At 39.0% G+C, this 24,717-nt stretch overlaps 1 protein-coding gene across 1 annotated transcript in view; it reads left to right on the top strand.

Annotated features, from left to right (window-relative positions):
• Window positions 1–29: 29 nt before the first annotated feature.
• The window catches only part of VEGFC (vascular endothelial growth factor C), an 84,180-nt gene continuing 59,492 nt past the window's right edge, over window positions 30–24,717 (top strand). Inside the window, exon 1 of the mRNA XM_007448458.1 lies at window positions 30–292. Coding sequence (XP_007448520.1) covers window positions 143–292 — 150 coding nt within the window. The 5' untranslated portion in view covers window positions 30–142. The remainder of the gene's footprint in view (window positions 293–24,717) is intronic.

Below are 24,717 nucleotides of genomic sequence, written 5' to 3'. Positions count from 1 at the left end.
CGCAGCGTCGGGAGCGCCGAGCCCGGACCCGCTCCCGCCGCCGCGGCTCCGCGGGGTCCCCGGGCGGCCCTCGCGGACAGGGCCGAGCCGCGAGGCAGCCTCGCCGGGGCGCCCGGCCCCGCGCGCTCGCGGCCCGTCCACCATGCACTTGCTGGGCTTCTTCTCTCTGGCGTGTTCCCTGTTCGCCGCCGCGCTGCTCCCGGGTCCGCGCCGGGCGCCCGCCGCCGCCGCCGCCGCCTTCGAGTCGGGACTCGGCTTCTCGGACGCGGAGCCGGACGCGGGCGAAGCCAAGGTGGGTGCGCGCCCGCGCGCTGCGGGGTCGAGCCGCGGGGGCTTCGGGTCGCTGAGGACCCGGAACGGGCGCAGAGGGCGGGTTCGTGTTTAACCTTGTGTGCCTGGGCTCCACAGTTACTGCGCTGAGGGTAGGGTTTCTGGGAGGAAGGTTTTCATAGAAAATAGGACAGCAAGTTAGGCGAGCGAAGGGCCCAGAAGGTGGCTGGTGACAGCGATCGTGCAGCCGCCGGAGGGCGGCCCCCGCCGGTGCGCCGAGCGCGCCTGGAACCCGGCGCGGGGAGAGCCCGAGTTCAAGCCGTCGGGAGGGCTCTGCTCTAACCTGGCAGGTTAGCGGGACTCCAGCGGCTCCCGGGCTTGGGTGAGCAGTCCTCCGAGGCTTGCTTTCCTGGAGAATTCCTCCGATGTGGCATTTAGTAACCGGGCTTGAGGGCCTCAGACTGCAGATTCACTCGGAGCAGTTGGTCGAGCTGGAGATGCAACAGGATCTCCCATCACCATCACGCATGGCTTTTCAACTTAGTAAACGCTGCGTTTCTGAAATTTGGTCGTCAAGTACTGAAAAGTAAGGGGGATTTCCTTGTTGGTTTTTTAAATGCGATGTTTAACTCTTTGCCTAAAAAATGTTGCCAGGAGGCTGTTGAGACATTGGGATTTTCAAGTGTCGTATCGTAATGGTGCCCGCTTCTCCCTTGATCTCCTGAAAGAGTATCTATTTACCTTAAAAGTTCAGAACTGACCAAAGGATGGAGAGTATGCTTAGGAGAGTTCTTAAATTCCTGAAGAAGTGTTATATTCCACAGAAGACTGGAAGCGTCGGTTCACACACTGGCAGTACCCCTGCCTCGAACTAGATTGCAGCACTTTATTTCACCTGACGGCAAGTGAAGGGCCAGGGGTGTGCAGTTGCCACCCTTGAGTTGACTTTATTGATTAGCATCTATCGAATGTGTGCAAATTAAATTGCCTTCCCGGTTTTATTTTGAAATACGCTGTAAGACTGAGAAGACTGAGTTTTGAAAAACCAAAATACCTTTGTGTTTAAGTTTTGGGAAAAAATTGAAATATTGGAATTTCAATTGTGGCATCAAGGGGGGAAAAGAAAACTATGGAGTAGAAACATACATGAAAGTTCAGAAAAGAGCGCTCTATGTGCATTGTGAAATAATTTTCAACACAGTTATTTACATTGGTGTAATTATTGCCCTGAGAAAGTCTTCCTATCCTCAAATGCCACAAAAATGTAACCTTAGACCCACTGACACTTCCTGTAATTTAAATGCCTTGGATTTCATGGTGTCGATTCACTTTGTTTCCTCCAACGATTTATTCAAAGTATGACTTAGGAAGGCAACTCCTCCCTCTTGCCTATGTTAACTTACTTTGGTTTTACGGCAAGGAAGCGTGAAATAGAAGGTGAAATGAGCAGCCTGTCCTGATAAGCCTAGAGCCTGTGTGAGAGTTGCTGCCTGCTGGGTGGATCCTGAATGGATGGATGGGCCCGTGTGTACCTGTGTATACGTCTGTGTGGCTAGAGGATAAAAGTTAATGTGTTTTTAGTTTTCAAAATTGTCTTCATTGGTGATGTAATGAGAGTTTCCCTTTGCCATGAGAATCTTTGTGCATTCTTGTTGGCTTTTCATATTTGACCGTCTCTTATATATTCTGTATGGTGAGTATGGGTTGATAACTCTATATGCGGTATGGACGCTTTTCCACACGTGACGGCACCTCGTTCTAAGGCTCTGAGTTCCACAGACCACAAGTCAGTGTTACTCCCGCACCGAAGTGTTCCCCAGTGGTTGAGTAGCAGCCTGAGAGGGCATGTGTCATTAATGCCTCTGGCGAACTGCTGTGTCCTTGCCGGGAAAAGTCCAAGACACGTGGTCCAAAGACTCCATGTCTCTCCCTAGTGGACAAGACTAGTCCCTCATTTGGACGTAAGCCCTGGATGGGAGCTGATTGTTAATTTTCTGTGCTTTACATAAACCCCAAGAAGAGTTTAGAGGAAGGTTAATAGGAGATGCTAGATATACATAAACCCCAATAAATGCAGATTTTTGGTAATTTATGCTTCAGAAGTGTTTTTTAATATTAAAATAAAATAGAAAACAGCTCACAGGCTGTGAACCAATGTTAGCCATACCCTTCTTCACCTTATCCCCAAAGCCATACAGAAAATTGGAGGTAAAATCACAAATGGAAGCCAGATCTCCTTGTTTCTAGACCTATATTTACTGTTATTAGATTCCTCTTTCTAATTATTCATGGTTGTAGACTTACTAAAAACTTCTGAAGTGTTTTTCCCAAGGATGTTAGTGCAAGGAAGTCAACATCAGAAAAGTAAGGCAAGCAAAGTATTGCCTAATTATATAATTAAAATTAACTACACATGATGGGGATAAAAGAGGAAATATTTAAAATTATCATCGAACTAAAGAAACCTGCAAAACCTAGAAAAAGCACTAGATTACTAACTACAATCGTTTGCCAACATGAGATTAGATAGAGTTGTTTTTTTTTTCTTACCTGAGAACAGCCAGTTCACTGTGGTTGGTTGGAGTTGAGTGTGGTTTTAAGAGAAAGGTTGGTTTATGATTTACAAAAGGAGGAATTACTTCATTACTTCATATCATGAAATATGCTTTTATTCCAAAAGGTGGGTTGGACTGGGAGTTTAAATACCTAGATCCTTACAGGTTGTTAGAGTAATAAATGCAAGGAGAGCGTATCTTACATTGCAGATGGCTTTGTTAATAAAGATTGAACTCAACAAAAGAAAGCTTAAAGATTTACAATCTTGTGTCAATTAAGTGAATGATCAAAAAGATCAGGGCTTCCCTGGTGGCGCAGTGGTTGAGAGTCCGCCTGCTGATGCAGGGGACACGGGTTCATGCCCCGGTCCAGGAAGATCCCACTGGCTGCAGAGTGGTTGGGCCCATGAGCCATGGCCGCTGAGCCTGCATGTCCGGAGCCTGTGCTCTGCAGCGGGAGAGGCCGCAACAGTGGGAGACCCGCGTACCGCAAGAAAAAAAAAAAAAGATAAAACATTATTACATAGACAAATGTAACTTATCTAATTTTCTGTATTACATAAATAACTTTAAATATCCCTAAATTTATAGTTTAAATGCAAAAAAAAAGATTAGCTTAGTTTTAACACTAGTTGCTTTGATGAGAATAGCTATTTTCAATTAACATTAGTAAAAGTGCATATGGTTTATGGTGACTATCACAAAAAAAACTTCCTAATATTGGCAACTATTTTGTAACATGCCTTATTTTCTTTCTCATCATTTATAATTCTGCACGCTTTGGTATTTGTTTTATTTTATTTTTTTACTGTTTCAAAGTAATCAGTGGCAGTGTTTCTCAAAATACCATCTTTGTGCTAACTGCATCTGAACTCCCTACAGGTCTTTAATTTTCTTTTTTCCTTACCTGAGAACAAGCAGTCTCTGAACTTGGGTCTAGGAACATACATTTTTAACTAGCATCCTAAGTCATTCTCATGCACAGTGACAGTCTTACACTCAGTATCTCTGGTGTGTAACAATGACTAATTTCATTGGTTTTATCATATTCATTACATAGTTTTTGAGTTTGCAGGGTAATCTGTTAGGGATGGGGCATCTTAAAAGACAGAAGCCATTTTCCTCTCTTCAAGGAGCTTGCAACTCAGGTAGGAAAAATAAAGCCTGAAGCACAAAAATACTGTGAGTTATTGGAAGAAGAGTACCAAAGCATTGTCTGTGTCCTCAAGTCTGGGCAGGAGAGTCATCCATGTGGCCTAGTTGGTCTGGGTGCCTTGACCTAGGGCAGAACTTGAGCTGTAACTTGGATAGGAATTTCCAGCAGATGACTACATCAAACATCCCTTTCAGGTCTTAGATGGAGTGAGGAAGTGAGAGGGCAAGTAGAAGTGTTTGATGGCAGCCGAGCGGTTATATAGAGTAACAGTGAAGACTCTTAAATAAGAATAAGCTTTCAAGGTGGATGGAGATCACAGTGTATATGGCCTGAATCAGTTTAAGGAATTTGAATGCTGTGAGTCTTGCTGTGAGTCTTGGAGGGTTATTCATGATTTAAGCACCTGAAAGACATAGGTAGTAAGAAGGCTATTGGAAATCATTTATGGGATTGATTAGAGGTCCGACAGACTTCTGCTAGGGGCCTGATCTAGTTGAGAGGCAGCAGTAATAGTCTAGAAGGGAAGTGACAAATAGAGCAGAGTGGGGATAGTGGAGACAGAAGAAACAGATGTTACAGAGGAAGAACCCATAGATCTGGTGACTGATTAATATGAAAAGTGAGGGAGTGGGAGAAATTAACCTTGGCATCAGTATTTTTATTTTTTATTTTTTTGGCATCAGTATTTTAACCATAGGAAAATGTTGGTCCTACTTGTAGGACTACGGCACTTCAGGGAAGAGAAGAGACTGGTTTTCATTGATGTATGCTGGAAGCTAAAGGCATTATTCCATAAGTCACTTAAGATTTTACTAGACTTAAGACTCTTTGGAGAAGTAAAATAAGCTTTACAAATTTACATCCCATAAAAGGAAAATAACTGTCTAGCATCAATAGGACTTAAACTTTCAAGAACTGTTTGAGCTCTTGACAAGTATTATTACAATCCCGAAAGGAGAATTACCAGTGTGCATATCCTATTACCCTTCATTAGAAATGAGAAGGTAAATTTTATTCAAGTAAAATAGGCCATAAATGTGGCTGTAATTTTTAATCATTTACTTGCAGCCTGCTCTGTGCTTCTTCTTGCTTCATGATATTTCTCTGACGTACTTCAGATACCCATACTTTTTCGCAGTAACCAACCATCAATCTTCAGAAAAGAAGTTCAGTATTAGGGACATTTGAAATGTTTGTGAAAGTGGAAACCTTTGAACCCTCTTCCTCTCTTTACCTCACTCTGCATCAATTCATGTTAGAGGCTCCGAGTCTGACATAATTAGGTTATAACTGTAATGTCCTGAGTATCTGTAAGTTAATTTCATTTTGTTTTTCACTACATCCCCTGGAGATGGCTGTTATTATATTTTATTAAAGATGACGAATCTAAGACTCAAGTGACTCAACCAGGAGCAAGAATAGAGCTTTTTTGTTTTTGAAAAACTTTTGCAGCATGTATTTTAGAAAAGCGTGGTAATGGGTTTGAGCCTTTGGGCGTTGCTAAAGACCCACTGTCCATACTCCCTTCCTCCTGTAAGCTGTAAGAGCCCCCTCATTACTTTTATTTCGGCCACATTCCCCACAATGGAACAATCCGAAAGAAACCTGGACTTTCTTCCAGGGTTCACCATATGGTGCCCTCTGATTAAAGATGGATCATAACTGGCCTAATCCATAGTACTGTTGTAAGAATGGCTGCAGAACTGGAGGCCTAACCAGGCCTCCTGACGATAATTGAACAGTTTGTCTAAGTTGCACTAATATAACTTCTGTGAAACATTGTGATCTTACTATGTCAAGTGACCTCTCAGGATTAATTGGAGTTGGAAAGAACAGACTTTAGTTGCAGAGGCATGATACATGTGTTGATATCATGCAGAGGCATGATAAGAGCATTCTCTAAGTACTACACAGGCCTACTTTTTGTTGCAAAACACATATTTGTCACTTCAGATTTGTACAAGTTGTGAATTAAGGTATCATTAATTTTTCACATTAGAAATATTAGTGTAGCAGAGAACTTTAAACAATAAGAGGTAATAGTTCATTTGATTTATAATGTAACGCTAAAATTTACTGTAAATATTTTAGATTTGTCAGTGTAATTGTTTCTTCTGAAATTTACTCAGGCAGATTATTCAGGTGCTTCCAGCCCTCAGCTAATTTACTGTTTTTTCAGAGTTCCTAGTTTAACTGTTGGAGAGAGAAGTTGTGTTGATTTAATTCTCTTTATTGGGCATCCATCATAGAATCAAATAGGCGCCTTAAATTAAAATACCTTTTGCCGGTGGATTCTTACCCTTTCCTGGTACTGATAGCACCCTAGTAGCTTTCAGATGTTAGAAGGGATTCCTGATGATTCCTTTTCTGCAATTCTGAAACCCCAAACCTCATTTTTGTAAGTTATTTGGTGCTATAACCTTGATCTCATCTGAAATAAAGCTATTTATAGTCTTTATCCTCTAAGTTTGAATATGTCTAAACTTCATTGAAGAAATAGTGATGTATTTATGAGATGCTGCCATAGACCTTGCTGGGGGTTGGGGGAGAATTAAAATGTATATGGACTGGGTTTCTTGAAAATTCTGGGATCTGAAGTTCATGCAATCCCCAGGGCTTATGGTAAGGGATTGGACTGGAGAGCTCTTCTTTTCCAAAGGGCTTCCTTCCTCAGTCACCTGTTGCCTCAGTGACAGCCTGGAAAGGAAATTGAAGCACTCAAGAAGGAGGCCCTGTGGACACCCCTACCTCCATTTTACCCATTAGAACAAGGTTTATGTACTTTTCACTCCAGATTCTCATAGTTAAATCTACTTCGATTCAGGGGCATTTTAATTAATTCTCACTAGCGGCAGCTTCAGTTCTAAGCAGGAAATTACAATGCAGTGAGTGATACAAAAAATGTAGAGTGAGTGATTCCTGTCTATAACAGGAATCAAGAAACTTACTCATTAAAAATACCAGAAACGAGTTAAACTATAAACGCAGACAGTATAAGGGATTTTTTTTGTAAGAGTCTCCTGCTTTACCAGAAGTCGTTGGCTAGGCTTCTGGGGTATGCATGGGCAGTCATGGGAAAGGTGGGGTGATGTTGAGTCAGCTGTGAAAAACGGGTAGATGCTGGTTACGGAAGGGAGGGAGGGAGGGGTATTTCAGAGACTGAAGTGTGAGAGCAGAGTACAGAGGCTAGTAATGCCACTGCGGTCAGGGGGTGTTTGGGCAACTGGGAGCAGACCCCTTTGGCTGGAGAGCCTAGAGCTTCAAGGGAAACAGAAGGGAATATTGTATTATGTATTACCGATTTTATTTTTAAAGGCACTTGCCATTTATTCAATATTCTAAAGAAGTAAGGTTATCTTCATAAGTGAATTTTCTGGACTCCCGAAAAGTTAGCAGTTTTAAGTATAAAAACTCAAATTTATCGCGTTGATTAAAGTATACTATACATAACTTCATTTTAATGACTCAACTATAATGAAAACAAGAATTACTGCATTCCTCCATTGCCCTTCCTGCGACCATTATTTACCACCTCTGCTATGTGCAGTCACTTCTGCACGTTTTAAAAATTTATGTTTATTCTTCTCTCTTTTGCCTCCTTTCCCCCAAGCCTTCTCCTATACTTCTGTTCTTTGATGCTTGGGAGGTGTTTTTGTTTTTTATAGCTATGACCCCACCATTAAAGAATTTTATTTCAGCCACTGGTGATCTCACCAGCTACTTCAAGAATAGCATTTGAAATGGGATTTGGTTGTATGTAACAAGAATCTAACTTCAGTTGCTTAAGTAAATTTGAGTTTATTTTTCGTGCCAGTGGAGTTAAGGGCTGGTGCCATGTGAAGCTCTATTTGGCTATCAATGTCCCAGGCTCTCCCACATATTCTCCCCGAAAGTTGCAACAAGACTAATTCCTCTATAGCATTATGTCTGATTTCAAGGAGGGAGGAATTAGGAGACAGGAATCTGGTGCCTAAACAGGAAAGCAAAGGCTTTCTTGAAATCTATAGTAGATTTGCACTTATTCTTATTGGACAAAACTGTCTTTTGGCCATCCCTAGCTGCAAGAGAAGCTGAGAAATAAAGCACAGGCAACTTCGAACAAGATTGGAACTCCCTTTATATGGAAGAAAAGGAGAATGGATTTTGAGTAGCCTGTGTTTGGTTTGTAACATTGTATCAATATCGTTTCTAATTTTGTTTTCTTTTTCCCACAGATTTCTCACTTTTTTCTCATGCTTGCAAACTTAGTGCCTTCCTTGTATACTTATGTGAAAGATTAATGTTATTGAAGGATTAAATTTTAAGTTATATGAATGTTATTACATAAGACCTTTTGACTGTTGAAAAGATTTCAGGTTTAGTTTGGAGAGAGAGTTCTTACCTGAAACATTTGTAGAACATGAGAATTTAAACTTACTAATCTTGTTGTGTCAAAAGTAGGTGTAGTAACAGAAGGGGAAAACTTGGGAAAGCCAGTGCCCTTGAAAAATATTCAAGTTATGTAGATTTCTGTGTAAGAAAAATCAATACCAAATCAAGCAAATATAACATTTTTAATTTAAATTTTTTTAATATTGGTGTTGGTTTTCCTTTTACTCTGTGTTTTGTGTGAGGTTGGAAAGAGAAAATTTTCTAATTTTACTTGACTTCTTTCTAATGGGTTCATCTCCCTTGCTTAATGCTTAGTAAGACTTTCTTCAGCCAACATGCTCACTTTTTCCTGTCACTGAGCTGTAACTTTTGTGAGACCAATTTGGTGTTTGTGGAGACTTCCAGTGTCTGTGTGGAAAGTGAGGGACAACTATTGTCAGATCACAGGCTACTCTGATAACAGATAATCCTGACCTTACTGTATTGATTTTCAGATCACCAGCTTGTAAGAATGGCAAAAAAAAGTACGCATAAGAGGGAGATGGATGATTAAAATTTCTTCACACTACCAATAAAACACCAGGTACAGATTCAGCTGGGTTGTCCTCACAAAGGAAAAGCAGGGGTTACTTCTCCCAGGTGGAGTGTCATGGTCTTACTACCAGATACAAGAATCTTCACGTGTGTTCTGTGGTTTCTGCCTGCACCTCTTCATGTGTCTTATACATTTACTGAGAAGGAAAATGGGAAACAGAAGCTCATAAGCATGTATTCAGTGCACGTCTGATGCTCATGGAGCCCTTGGGCACAGTTCTGTTATTTCTTCATTACCTTTAATATTTCGCCCTATTGGTTTTGTTATTCAAATTTGTAAACCTATGTGTTAAACACATTTTTTTTTTCCAGTGAGCAGACCGTGTATCAAATGTAATGGGAATTTGACATGAAAAGACATTTCAAACAGAGAAGGAAACGACTATTATAAGAGTGTTTGAAGTTCAAGTATTTACCTTGTTTAATTTCCATAGATCATCATCTGATACACTAATAAGATTGGACCAGTTTATGTTATCTTAAACTTTTCCCCCTGCAACTGGATTATTTATCCTTAATGGTTTGAATTGTTCTTCCTAATCTGCCTTAGGGGCCATTTTCATACGTGCTGATGTTTCAAAGTAGTCTCCATTAGAATTTAATTATTTGATGCCAAGCACTGATTCTTTTTTCTTTTAAGTGCATTTTCTTGAGAAAAGTTAAGTTTTACACGTTCATTGGTTATTTGCACTTTCATGTGAATGAATGATGAGAGTGTATTAGGGCAGAGGGAGAGAAGGAATGGGTATGTACCTAGAGGTCACGTCACAGTCGGCTACTCTGAGGGTGGAGGGGAGGCAGAGGAGAAGGTGCTCGTCGTTCAGAAAAGCCAGACCTTCGTGTGTGACAGCTGCCGTGGAATTCTCGTAACTTTTATTGAACTCTTTATCCTGATCACTTCAAACCAGCTTGGCAGAGCATTTGTTGCTCAAATAGGAGCTCGGTTATTTTTCAGGGGCAGTGGTCCAGAGGGCACTATAATAGACATAGATAATTTCAAAGTTGAGTATATGTTAGATACTATTTTTATTCTCTGTTTGGCAAGTCTGTATTGAGAATTTATTCCACTCTGCTTCCTCAGGGAAATAGCCTATTCAGGTCACTGGAAATAACATGTCAGGTTTGATAAGAGACTTAATATGTAGCCAAATAAACCTGCTAAATATATTTAGAAAATCATTCTAGTGACTAATATCTTAAAGTGTTTCCACAATAACAATGTTGGTGATGTTAGGATTTACCCTTTTGCATTGGAAATGACTTGTCAAGAATTCAAAGAGACTTTATGAGCAGCCAAATATACTTGCTAAGTATGTTTAGAAAGACTTTTACTCATATAAAGTTTTTTTTAACATAGCCTCTTAATTTTAAGCTATAATACTGATTAAAATCATTAGGTAGCTGGGAAGAGAAGTTAACTTGGTTTTTGTTTGTTTAACATTTCTAAATATTTTCAGTTTAATGGGAAAAGAGGAATAAGATCCATCTACAATTGGAAGTTTCAATATGTAGGGTTACCAGGAAATAGGATTTTCAGGGAATACAGGGGCCCAGATTTGATTCCCAGATAATTCAAGTATGCCTTCTTTAAATATTCTATTTTATTTTATTTTTAGAGTGCATAGGGTAGTGGAAACAGCTTGGACTTTGGGGTGGGAACTGTATTTGAATTTAGCACTGCACTTAGGAGGTGTATGATCTTAACACTTCTGAGTCAGTTTCTCAACTTGTTTGAAGTTCAAGTATTTACCTTGTTTAATTTCCATAGATCATCATCTGATACACTAATAAGATTGGACCAGTTTATGTTATCTTAAACTTTTCCCCCTGCAACTGGATTATTTATCCTTAATGGTTTGAATTGTTCTTCCTAATCTGCCTTAGGGGCCATTTTCATACGTGCTGATGTTTCAAAGTAGTCTCCATTAGAATTTAATTATTTGATGCCAAGCACTGATTCTTTTTTCTTTTAAGTGCATTTTCTTGAGAAAAGTTAAGTTTTACACGTTCATTGGTTATTTGCACTTTCATGTGAATGAATGATGAGAGTGTATTAGGGCAGAGGGAGAGAAGGAATGGGTATGTACCTAGAGGTCACGTCACAGTCGGCTACTCTGAGGGTGGAGGGGAGGCAGAGGAGAAGGTGCTCGTCGTTCAGAAAAGCCAGACCTTCGTGTGTGACAGCTGCCGTGGAATTCTCGTAACTTTTATTGAACTCTTTATCCTGATCACTTCAAACCAGCTTGGCAGAGCATTTGTTGCTCAAATAGGAGCTCGGTTATTTTTCAGGGGCAGTGGTCCAGAGGGCACTATAATAGACATAGATAATTTCAAAGTTGAGTATATGTTAGATACTATTTTTATTCTCTGTTTGGCAAGTCTGTATTGAGAATTTATTCCACTCTGCTTCCTCAGGGAAATAGCCTATTCAGGTCACTGGAAATAACATGTCAGGTTTGATAAGAGACTTAATATGTAGCCAAATAAACCTGCTAAATATATTTAGAAAATCATTCTAGTGACTAATATCTTAAAGTGTTTCCACAATAACAATGTTGGTGATGTTAGGATTTACCCTTTTGCATTGGAAATGACTTGTCAAGAATTCAAAGAGACTTTATGAGCAGCCAAATATACTTGCTAAGTATGTTTAGAAAGACTTTTACTCATATAAAGTTTTTTTTAACATAGCCTCTTAATTTTAAGCTATAATACTGATTAAAATCATTAGGTAGCTGGGAAGAGAAGTTAACTTGGTTTTTGTTTGTTTAACATTTCTAAATATTTTCAGTTTAATGGGAAAAGAGGAATAAGATCCATCTACAATTGGAAGTTTCAATATGTAGGGTTACCAGGAAATAGGATTTTCAGGGAATACAGGGGCCCAGATTTGATTCCCAGATAATTCAAGTATGCCTTCTTTAAATATTCTATTTTATTTTATTTTTAGAGTGCATAGGGTAGTGGAAACAGCTTGGACTTTGGGGTGGGAACTGTATTTGAATTTAGCACTGCACTTAGGAGGTGTATGATCTTAACACTTCTGAGTCAGTTTCTCAACTATAAACTGGGGGCAAGAGTGTGTACCTCACAGCATTGTAAACTCATGTGAAACGCTGTCTCACGTTAGCTACTGGTAAAACATTAGTTCTCCGTCGAGGGCCTGTCAAAATCATTCAGTGCATCAGTGGGATCCCCACTCTTGCCTTCAGAGTCCCTAACTGAGGTTTTGTGATTCAAGGTCCACAGATGGAATAAAGTTCACCTAAATATCCATTTAGTAATGTAATATCTGCTAGCTCAATACATTTTAATAACGTATGAATAACACATTGCTCTTTTCAGCATAGCTGTGACCTCCCCATTGCCAAAGCCCGTGTACGACGGTTAGAACCCCTTGTTCTGTGCTCTTTTATGCAGTGGTCAGTCAGGTGTGGCCACAAGAGAGACTCAAGAAAACAAAGTCTATCGTACCCAGAGGAACGGGTCGCCAAGGGAGGTTTTGGTGAAGAGGCAGAAGGCAAGAGCGAGGGGGAAGCTGAGACTACATACAGCCTTCCTTGGGGTTTCCCAGGGAAAGGCGAGGCAGGGCAGCTTGGACAGTTAGGAATTGGGGAGTTTGAATAATTTCAGTGGCACTAAGCTAGAGGGGCGGTCCCTTGTTGCCTGGTACCTGGCCCTGGGATGGTTAAGGCAGAGGAACATTGCCTCCTGGAGTGTTTGGGCCAGAAGAGAAGGCCAGGCTCTGGATGGGTTAGTTTGTCTATCAAAGGCATGCTCCCAGCTGAGCGCTTCTAAGAATTGGCCAGCCTCAGAGCGGCAGTCTTTCCCCAGCCAGAAAGGTGTTTAAATTTTCAGTTGTCAAAACATCAGAATATGCAGAACATTTTAAGTGTATACAATGTGTCCTATTACTTGACTTGGCAACATTTGCAATAGTTGATCTTTCCTTTTCTTGATACGCTGTCTCTCTTGGTTTTCTTTGACTCGGTGGTTCTCTTTCTTGGCCTCCACTGCTGGCTGTTCTTCTTCCAGAATTTCTTATATTGAAGTGCCCAGGGATTCCCCACCGTGTCCTCTGTTCTTACTGACAACCACTCACTCCCTTTGCGGTGTAACCCAGTCCCATGGTTGTAAATAGCCCCCAAATTGGGTCTTTAGTCCAGATCGCTCTTCTGAAGTTTGGAAGGTATAACCAACTCACTCTTCCACTTCCTGTTTGGCATTTCCACACTTCTTATCTCCTGCACCCCGGTCAGCTTTGCTCTTTCCACAGGCTGCCCTAACTCAGTCAGGGTGACAAGTTTCCTTAATTTGCTCAAGTCACAATTTGTGGAGTCATCCTTGGCTTACTTCTTTCCTACCTCGTGTCCAAATTCATCAGGGAATCCAGTCCTGGTGGCTAAGCCTTCAAAGCATATCCAGAATCGAAGCACTCCGACACGTGGCTTCTGCCACTTCTCTCACCTGAGCCACCATTGTCTCTCAGCTGGATCACAGCATGGTCTGCCCACTAGTCCCACTGGATCTACACTCAACCACCTCGTGGAGTATTCTCAACAGAGCAGACACACTAACCCTTTTACACTGTAAGTCGCATTACAGCCGTCTCTTATTTAGGGCCTTAGAATAGCTCCCTATTCTACACAAACTAAAAGCCAAAGTCTCTGCAAAGGAATAGCAGTCAGGGTCCTGCACATGTTTTAGTTGAAAAGAATTTAATGAGTGGTCTGTTTTATAGAACTGTAGGTGTTTATGAAGCACCCAGAGACCAGCAGTGGCGGGAAGTCCTAACCATCCTATTCTTGCAGGGCCAGGATGAAGGGAATGGTGTTATGAACCCTGGAAATTGCGGGGCACCATGGCAGAGGGGCTGCCCAACAGGCTCTGGAACCGTGGAATGCACACACACTTTCGTGTCTACGGCGAGGCAGGCAGGAAGTGAGGGGAATATATATCCCAACCTATTTTTTGTTCACATCCTAGTCAAACACTTGGTTTTGTTAGCCTTTTCCACTTTAGCGATTCTGGTGGTTCTATAATGATATTTCATTGTGGTTTTGTTTTGCCTTTCCAGAGTGACTAATGAGGCTGGAGATCTTCTTATAAGTTTTTTGCCCGTTTGAATATTCTCTTTTCTCAGATGCCTGTTCAAGTATTTTGCTCATTTTTCTCTTTGGCTATATATCTTTTTTTAATTGATTTTTTAGAATTTCTTTACATGATTTGGACCCCAGATTTTTGTGAGATACATACATTACACATATCTTCTTCCATCTCCTACTGGCCCTGTTTTTATTTTTTTGGTTTTGTTTTTTTCTTTTTTTAATGACTGGAACTTTTAAATTTTAATGTAGAGTGGTGTTTAACGTAGATTTTTCCTTAATGTAGAGTGGTGGTTCTTCTTTTTCCTTTATGGCTTTTCATATCTTGTTTAAGAAATCTTTGTCTATTCAGTGTCATGATGATAGTCTTATAGGAGCTTCATGGTTTTACCTTTCATGTTTAGAATGATAATCAACCTGGAATTGATATTTGTATAGAGAGGGGAGTATGAATCAGGATTAACTGTTTCCACTTAGATGTCTAAGTATCTCAGTGTCTTCCCCACTGCTCTGCAGTGTTATCCTTGCCATCAATGATCTCTCTATACGTATACAGTTTTTTTCTGGACTCCCTGTTTTATATTTCACTCTGCTTATCTTGAATCAGTATCACACTGTCCTAAATTCTGTAGTTTCATAGAAAAACTTGATACATGGCACAAATACTTCTGATTTGTCCTTTAATATTGCCTTGACAGTATATGGTGGGATTATTGCATTGAATCTAAAGATTGATTTGGGGAAAACTGGCACGTTAGCAATATTGAGCCTTCTTTTAGTTCTTTTAAAATTTCTCTCAAATAATATTAAAACATTTTAAGTTTTTCTTTTTACATAGAGGCCTTGCACATCTTCCTTGTTGGTACCTAGGTATTTGACATTTCTGAAGCTCTTGGAAAGGGATTTGTTTTTGTATTTTATTGTCTGTTTTTCTGGGTAAAGTATTCTAGGTTGGCATTTATTTTCCTTCCATACGCTAAAGATTTTTTCCATCATCTTCTGACCAATCTTATTATCACTTCTTTGAACAAGAAATGATTTTCATTGTTGGCTTTTGAGGTTTTCTGTCTTGGATTTAAGTAGTTCTGTTACACTTTTAGGTGTAGCTTCCTTTGTATTTAATGTGCTCGGAGTTCATAGCAGTTCTTGAATTTATAGCTTAGATTTTTTTTTTTTATTATTTTGAAAAATTCTAGACTATTCTTCAAATATTTCTTCTGCCCTGCAGTCTCTATCCTTCAACTGAATGTATGTTAGCACTCTCCACTGTCCCCTCTGTGTCTCTGTGTCACTTTTCTGTGTTGTCTATGTCTGTTATGCTTTTTCTCTAGTTCTCTCTGGATGTTTTCTACCGATTTACATTCCAGTTCACTAGTCCTCTCTTTTGCCCTAATACTGTCAACCCAATCTGTTGAGATCTATTTTTAGCTATTGTATTTTGCAGTTCTCAAATTTCAATTTTTTTAATAAATTCAGTTTCTTTGAAGACATTCTTCATCTTGCCTTCCATTTTCTTAAGCATACTAGTCACCGTGTTTTACAATACCTGTTTCAGTATCTGGCTCATCTGTGGTTTTATTTGTATTGTCTATTTTTTCTAGGTTTTTTTTCCCTCTTAGTCTTATTTGTAAGTATAGTTGAAATTTTTTATTGAGTGTCTCACATTGTATATGAAAAATTATAACTGTTAGAATTATGCTGTTTGGGTTTTTTGTTTGGTTGTTTTTCCAGAGAGGGTTTCTGGTATCCTCTGGTAGTCAGGTAAATTGGGGGCAGATCACTCCAATTCAGTCAGAGTGTGACACGGCTGGAGGCTTGTCTCCAGTCTTTGTGAAGGTCATTCTGCTCTGGTTTACCCACATTGCTAGGGAGTCGTCATTCAGAAGAACCACTTGAGAGCTTATGGGTTTCTGCAGTCCTTGTTCCTTGGCAGTTCCTTACTCCGATTTTGCTTTTCTCAGCATATGGTGATACTGCTGAAAACATCCTTGTGCTTTTCAGATGTTTGTGTGGTTACTTTGCTTCTTGCCCTGGGCGCTTCAAAAATTAAGCCAAGTGCCTCAAGAGGAAAACCGTAAGTGTCAGACTTGTGTCTCTTGTGTTACCTTCTCTCCAGGATCTGAGCCCCTCAAATCCTGACTACTGCAGCCTCACACTTCGGTGTTTTACCTGTCCATCCAGAGTAGAAAGTGTGCCAGACAGATAGAATGCCAGAAGTCTCACCTTTTTCTTTTACCTCTTTGACCTTTTCCTGGATTCTCAGCCTCTTTCCCATCCATGGACTGGCATATTACCCGAGGGAAAAAGTAGCCCTCAAAATGTCAGTTCACCTCTCTGAGTTTTTTTTTCTCCTACCCAGGATCTCGGCCACTGAAGCATGGGATGCCTCTACAGTTTTGTCTTCAAGTAGGTGTTGGCTGTTTTTAATTTTATCTCCTGTTTTCTAATTCTCAGCAGGAGCATTGTTTTGTCACAAGCTGCTCCATCATGGTTAGAAGTGGAATTCACTAAATAAGCCATCTGAATCATTATCGTGAGGTTAGTATGGCTTAGTGACCGAGGGAACAAAGCTTTGGGATAGGCTCATGGTTTAAATTCCACTTACTGTGTTTGAGATGCTTACCCACTGAAAGTTCAGTTTTATCATCTGTAATCAGAAAATCAGACTTTTTTCATAAGATTTTTGTGAGGATTAATGGGAAAAAATGCACATAAAGAATTTGTTGCCCAGGGTGAGTACGACTTGAGTGCTTATGTAATCTCTGATTTCCCTCTTTCACTTCATTTTTGGCTTCCTAAAAATGCTTACTTTCTTATTAGATCTTCACTATATATGGAGACACATACACACACACACACACGCACACACATGTATATGTATATATGTGTGTGTGTAGATAGGTAGATGGAAAGATAAATAGATGGATGGATGCACTTTATCAGAAAGAATCTGTTCTACCAAACTGTCAGAAACATAAGTAACTAATTTATGAGAGATTTTAGGATTGTCCTTAAGACCTGCTGACTCGAGGACTCATGTTCTGAGTCTGCCTCTCACCTCAGCTGTAGTGTACAGATGCCAACTGCACAGCCATGAGCAATTTAATCATAGATACAGGGTGAAATAGAAGATTTTCACTCCTCTCTGAGCTTGGCTGGCCCCAAAGCATGGCAAATTGCTTAGTCATAGTGAATAAATTTATGCTACATAAGGCTAATAAACAGGTCAGAGACAGCTGGGTCTACTACCTGTCACTTTCTAAACTTTCTCTGCCTCTGACCAGATTTTCTTCTCAGACAATATTTTCTTCCAATTCGGAATGAGTTCTAGTACTCTCTATCATCTCATTTTATATTCTCCCCTTGGATCTCTCCATCTGCCTATGAGGAGCCTATATGCACTTTGTCTTATTTTTGTGTCCCATAAGATATAAGTAACATAAGTGCTAAGTATATGTTTATTTTTCTAGTGTTACGTGGGCTGTATATAATGTGCACGGGGGAGCAGATTGACCAAGGCAAAGAGTGTACACACACACACACACACACACACACACACACACACACACAGAGGAATTCATTATTGTCCTTGAGGCAATATTCAACAGTGGAAATCCTACAATCTTCATAAATCTGTGACAGTTTTGGGGGGATTTATTTGTTTTTTAGTTAGCACCTACAAAAACTGTATATTTGTCTCCTGAAAACTCACATGTGCATATGTCACTAAAGAGTTTATATCAGCTGTTCTTATATTCATGGATATTAGGTTAAAGATACTTATATTAGAATGCCAATTGATATTTGAGGGAAAAGGTTTAGCAAGAAGAGGTAAATATATTTGCTTATCAATTGTATTATTTAATTTTCTAGCACATTTAGGACAATTCCATAGAAGATCCGTAATCATAACACTTTTTTGTTTGTTTTGGATTGTCATTTGCTTTTTTTAGATCAATAGCAGGAATCTACAGAATATTTTCACCCTAGGGAACAAATCACATTAAATTCCTAGGATCCCTGACCTTGCTCTTTGGGCTGGGCTTGCAGGGTTCCAGACTTCTTTATACTGACCTTGAGTGATTTTACCATGTGCAAACCACTGGTGCTGGTACTGTAAGTAGTAATAAGCTTAAATGACATCTTAAACAAGATTAATGCTGCTTGGAGCTGTGGTGTTTGTTCAATTATTTAAAATATAATTCTTTGGTTTGGAATCAGCAGATTGTTAATGAATGGCATGTTTTGGGGAAATAAATAGGACTTTTTGAAAGCCCATGCATGGGGGAAAAATGGCCGGAGAAAGGGCTCTTTCTTTCATTCCATGTTTCACACAGAAGCTTTAGGTTGTGTGAGAAAACTTGTGGAATAAACTTGTGAAGTGTTGGATAAGAAAAGGAAACAGTAAAAGTTTGTTACAAAGTGGAATTCTTGTTACATCTCCTTCTTACCTGCTACTCTGGGGACCCTTTAGTATGTTGGCTTATAAATGTTTATTAAAAATGTATAGACAGTATAGCCTAAAAATAGCAGACATTTTAGCTAGACTTAATTAAGTCAGATTAATCCTGCGAAGCACTGAAAGATGGTTTTGCCTGGAGACATTTTTTATTCTTTGGCAGTAACTATTAGAGAAAAGCCCATTGCTTAGTAACCTAATTGAAATGTCTGCATACAATTCAATTAAAAATGGCTTTTATTTTAAATTGCTTTCCTAAATATAGAAAATATATAAAGGTCTTTATAGGTAATTTTTTTAGAAGCAGAAATATATTAAAATAATTATCTGTAACATTACCATCAGAACCTGCCATGCTTTACTCTATATATTCTCAAACTATATTCAGAGAAGATAAAGTCATGCTTAAAATATTATTTTATAGCCCACTTTTAAAGTATAATATTCACTATTATTCATATCCTGAACTCTTCCTTAAGAATTTTAATGAATACATTTCTACTTATGTTTTGTGTCCTCCTTGCTGTTAACTATTTCCATTTTTCTCTGTAAATACAGTTATTTCTTTACATATTTTCTCTAGTAATTGGAGAGGTATGCCTTCTTCAGTGATATTCCTGTTTACCTTTTAAGTTTTAAAAAATATATTAATCTGGTTTACTCTGACAATACCAGTAGTAAAATGGATTTCTCTGGCAAACAGATATAAAACATTTGCTGCACCCCTCCTCTCCAAAAAGCATGTCTAATTTTGGTGATGTAATTGGAGAATCAAGACATTATTATAATTATCTTATTATATTTTACATTTATCTCTTCTTCATTAAAAATTGAATAAGGGTTTACAACCACACTGCACATGTATTTCATGCGCATGTAATTTACAGACATGTAACCCCATATAATTTACATTCACATGTAATTTACATGTCGGTGCTTTTTACATCCATATTGTACATGTATTTACAACTACCTTGAGATGTATGTAAACCCAGATCCCTGGGAAATGATTTCCAAGCTCACTATCAGTTATTTTATAATGTAAGTTCTTTATTTTCATTTAGTTTTGAGTCAGCTGAATGATGTCTTTTAAACAAATGTTAGGAAAAAGTGTGGGAGCCTATGGATTGTATTCCTTATACATGTGAGGATATCATTTCGTTCTGCTTTATTCACACATTAATTACACATTAATTCACACATTAATGGCAAATAACACATTAATAGGCAGTAGAATTCATAGCACACAGTATCCCCTACTTCATCCACCCCCCTACCCCCAACTACAACAACAAACTCTGTAAACATTCTTTAATTGCTCTTTGGCATTTATGTTATGGAAGAGAAATCTAAAGACATCAATAGAATTTCACCTGTGTAATTATTCTATTTCCAGGTTTTGGGGGATTCTTTTTATTTATTTTTATTTGTTTACATATTACAGAAAACTTTTCTTATCCTTAGACTTTAAATATTTCATTGGGATGTGTCTACATATTATTCGGTTCTCACACATTGTGACTGGTGCTCAGACTGGTAATAAGTGAGCGTTCTGCCACAAAGCTTTCATGCACTTGGAGCTATTGTTGATGATACCATTATTTTCCTTAATATTAGTCCCTCAGATGATGCTTCTTCTCTAGCTCCTCTTCTTTTCTATGGAATTCCAATTTCATGTATCGATTCTCCTGGAATTGTTTTGAAAATTTATAATTTTTCTTGTTTTTATAATTTTACCATTTTCCTCTGAATTCTGAAAGAATCCGCAAGGAATATCTTTTAATTCACTGATTTTTTTGTCACAGAGTGCCTCTTTAGCAATTTTGAATTAAGTAGTTTGATGCTTATCTTAATTTCAGCTTTCCTCATTTAAGGGGTTTTTTGGGCCCTTTTTTGTGGACACAGTGTGATATTTTGAAATAATCTCCTATGTTATACAGTTTTATAAGAAGTCATTTATTCTAATTTTCAAGGTGAATTTTTTGAGGCTGTTTTATACTTTCACAGCTGATCATTTTTCTCTGATCTCCGTCAGGCCTTATAAATGAATGAAAATTACCCCATAGTAGAAGTTGAGGAGGGTTTTGTTAGAGGATATATGAGTTCCTGTTAAATAGAATATTTTAGGTCCAAAAATATAGCTATAAGAGTTTTGAATTCTTTCAGCTTCTGTCCCTTTTTTTATGCAATTAAAACTCCCTCTCTCTATACTTTACATTCAATGAGAATCTTGGGGGAATGGAGTTAGAAATATGCACTCAAGTCACCATTTAGATTGTAAAGTGAAAATAAAGCAAACAAACCCAGATATCTTCATGTATGAACTGTTTCAATATGCTTCACTCATTTTAAAATAATGTTCAAAGTATCCTAATGGTTAGATTTTTCCACAAGTGTCTTTTATTTCCCCCCTCTCTTAAATGAATTGGCTCAGCCCCCAAATACCAGGTGTAAGAAGTCTTTCCAAAGGGAGGCATATTAAATTTAATTTCTAAATATAAATTGAGGAATATTTATCCTGACAATTCTAAATTTCAGCAGACAGTATAGTTACTGAGTTTTTACTTTGATGAGACATTATTTTAGCTTTTTCTGTATTTATGAATTTTTACAATTCAGTTGTAACTTTTTACTGGTTCTCTTCAACGAAGGTAGATAATTTTCATAACATTGAAAATTGTCCTTCCAGTGGGAGTTTCTTAGTGTTTTGGAAAGTCTCCTAATCATATCAACAGGAAACTCTTCTAGTGCATTTAAAATACAATTCAGTAACAATGGACTTGAAGATGAGTTATCTTGGCTCTGCTATCACTGGGTTTGGATGACAGTGGGATGAGCTTACAAAGGCTAGGATAGCACTCAGAAAATGCCAGTCAAGACTAATACATGGAAGAACCAGGGTCTCTTCTAGGGATAGCCATGTGATAGTGCCAAGACATATGATACATAATTGCAGATTTATGAAATACAGACAATGTCCAGGGAAATTATGCTTTCACTTATATGGATTTTTCTTATATGACTATGAATATGTGTGTATCAGTGGCATCGTGTTACTTCTGAGTGTCTTAATTTGGGCTTCCATAGAAGTAGACTTTAAGATGGGGATTTCAGGCAAGGAGTTTATTTGGGAGATGATCTCAGGGTACACTGATAAGGAAATGATAAGAAAAGACGGGATAGGAGAGGACCCAGTAAATGGCCCATAATCGAGGATGCTACCGCTGTGAGTATCTGGAGTTTAATTCCACTGGGGAACTCTGGAAATCAGCATAGAACCAGCACCTCAGTGTGTGGTGATCTACTCCAGCAGCAATGGGAAAATCATGGGCTACCTAATGAAACACATAGCTGCTTCTGTCACTTCGAGTAAAGAAAACGTTGACCAGCATTTTAAAAATCATATAGATTTCCAAATATATATGTAGTGCTAAATGCTGTGTTTTGAACATTGTAAAGAATTTGGAATTTGAGAAAACAGAACTGGTTTGGAATTCTGCCTAATTACTCTCTATTTGATCTCAGTTAACGTTTAATTTCTCTTCGCTTTAAGTTCATCATCTGGAAACCAGTGACAATAATAATATTCTTGCCTCTCTCAGGAGTTTGTTGTAAGAATCAATTTAGGCAATTGACATGAAAGTACATTCTAGACTACAAAATAGTACATGCAGTCTTTTTTTTTTTTTTTGCGGTACGCTCGCCTCTCACTGTTGTGGCCTCTCCTGTTGTGGAGCACAGGCTCCGGACACGCAGGCTCAGCGGCCATGGCTCACGGGCCCAGCCGCTCCGCGGCATGTGGGATCTTCCCGGACCGGGGCACGAACCCGTGTCCCCTGAATCGGCAGGCAGACTCGCAACCACTGCGCCACCAGGGAAGCCCAGTCTTTTTTTTTTTAACATCTTTATTGGAGTATAATTGCTTTACAATGGTGTGTTAGTTGCTGCTTTATAACAAAGTGAATCAGCTATACATATACATATATCCCCATATCTTCTCCCTCCTGTGTCTCCCGCCCACCTCTCTATCCCACCCCTCTAGGTGGTCACAAAGCACCGAGCTGATCCCCCGTGCTATGCGGCCGCTTCCCACTAGCTATCTGTTTTACATTTGGTAGTGTATATATGTCCATGCCACTCTTTTACTTCGTCCCAACCTACCCTTCCCCTTCCCCGTATCCTCAAGTCCATTCTCTACATCTGCATCTTTATTCCTGTCCTGCCCCTAGGCTCTTCATAACCATTGTTTTTTAGATTCCATATATATGTGTTTGCATATGGTATTTTTCTCTTTCTGACTTACTTCACTCTGTATGACAGACTCTAGATCCATCCACCTCACTACAAATAACTCAGATTTCATTTCTTTTTATGACTGAGTAATATTCCATTGTATATATGTGCCACATCTTCTTTATCCATTCCTCTGTTGATGGACACTTAGGATGCTTCCGTGTCCTGGCTATTGTAAATAGAGCTGCAATGAACATTTTGGTACATGACTCTTTTTGAATTATGGTTTTCTCAGGGTATATGCCCAGTAGTGGGATTGCTGGGTATTATGGTAGTTCTATTTTTAGTTTTTTAAGGAACCTCCATACTGTTCTCCATAGTAGCTGTATCAATTTACATTCCCACCAACAGTGCAAGAGGGTTCCCTTTTCTCCACACCCTCTCCAGCATTTATTGTTTGTAGATATTTTGATGATGGCCGTTCTGACTGGTGTGAGGTGATACCTCATTGTGGTTTTGATTTGCATTTCTCTAATGATTAGTGATGTTGAGCATCCTTTCATGTGTTTGTTGACAATCTGTATATGTTCTTTGGAGAAATGTCTATTTAGGTCTTCTGTCCATTTTTGGATTGGGCTGTTTGTTTTTTGATATTGAGCTGCATGAGCTGCTTGTATATTTTGGAGATTAATCCTTTGTCAGTTGCTTCGTTTGCAAGTAGTTTCTCCCATTCTGAGGGTTGTCTTTTCGTCTTGTTTATGGTTTCCTTTGCTGTGCAAAAGCTTTTAAGTTTCATTAGGTTTCATTTGCTTATTTTTGTTTTTATTTCAATTTCTCTAGGAGGTGGGTCAAAAAGGATCTTGCAGTGATGTATGTCATAGAGTGTTCTGCCTATATTTTCCTCTAAGAGTTTGGTAGTGTCTGGCCTTACATTTAGGTCTTAAATCCATTTTGAGTTTATTTTTGTGCATGGTGTTAGGGAGTGTTCTAATTTCCTTCTTTTACATGTACCTGTCCAGTTTTCCCAGGACCACTTATTGAAGAGGCTGTCTTTTTTCTATTGTATATTCTTGCCTCCTTTATCAAAAATAAGGTGACCATATGTGCATGGGCTTATCAGTACGGGCAGTCTTAATTGGCTTTGTTAGCAAATGGTATGCCAAAGAGTTAATCTCAGAAATCAAAAATGCAAAAGATATAAGTTAAGCCACATAATTTTAGTCAATTTACAGATTTCTTAGTGTTTCTGAGTAAATATGGCAAGTATATGTTATATTTATATTGCACAAGCCATAACTATGTTAAAAGATTGACTGTTTACTGAGAGTGAAAAATCTCATTGTTATTTTTCTATCATACATTTTAAAATTGCATTGTTTTCTATCCCTTCATTAGAAATGTTTTAAACCAATTCATTTATGTAGGAGTAAAAACATTTCAGTGGTCTATCAGACATTGAACTCTGCATCGTCTACTTTGGAGGGGTTATAAGACTGTGTTCTGACTCTAGATTTTCTAAAACTTTGGCAAAATCGGATTCTGAGTCTTGCTTTGCATCTGTGTTAATATTAGCAAACATTCTTTGGGGGCACAGCAAAGAACAAACCGTCTTTGATAAAGGGTCGTCCTAGCTGCCAGTGACCAAAAGAGGTGCCTGCTGAGAAGCTTTGTAGCAATACTCCAGACAGACAAGGATTCAGGGGTGAGGAATCCACACACTAATGAATTCCAGAAGGTGTGATTGCTGGCTTCTCTCTTCTTAAGCCCTAGACATAACGCATTGGTGCTCAGGATTTTTATCCTGTAGGCCATGCATCATTCTTTGACATCCCCTGCCATTTCCCACCCCTACCTAAAATAAGCCCCAAACAAAACAATAGTAAACAATTTGCTGTTTGATTTTTAGACAGCACTACCATCAAACAGCCCTTAAGAATGCCACGGCTGCAACCTGTCACTTAGTATTTCAGCAGG

The sequence above is a fragment of the Lipotes vexillifer genome, unplaced genomic scaffold (genome assembly GCF_000442215.2).
Source record: "Lipotes vexillifer unplaced genomic scaffold, Lipotes_vexillifer_v1.1 scaffold1091, whole genome shotgun sequence".
In the NCBI taxonomy this organism is placed as follows: Eukaryota; Metazoa; Chordata; class Mammalia; order Artiodactyla; family Lipotidae; genus Lipotes; species Lipotes vexillifer.
The sequence above is the reverse complement of the archived record's forward strand: the minus strand, read 5'-3'. Positions and strand labels throughout refer to the sequence as shown.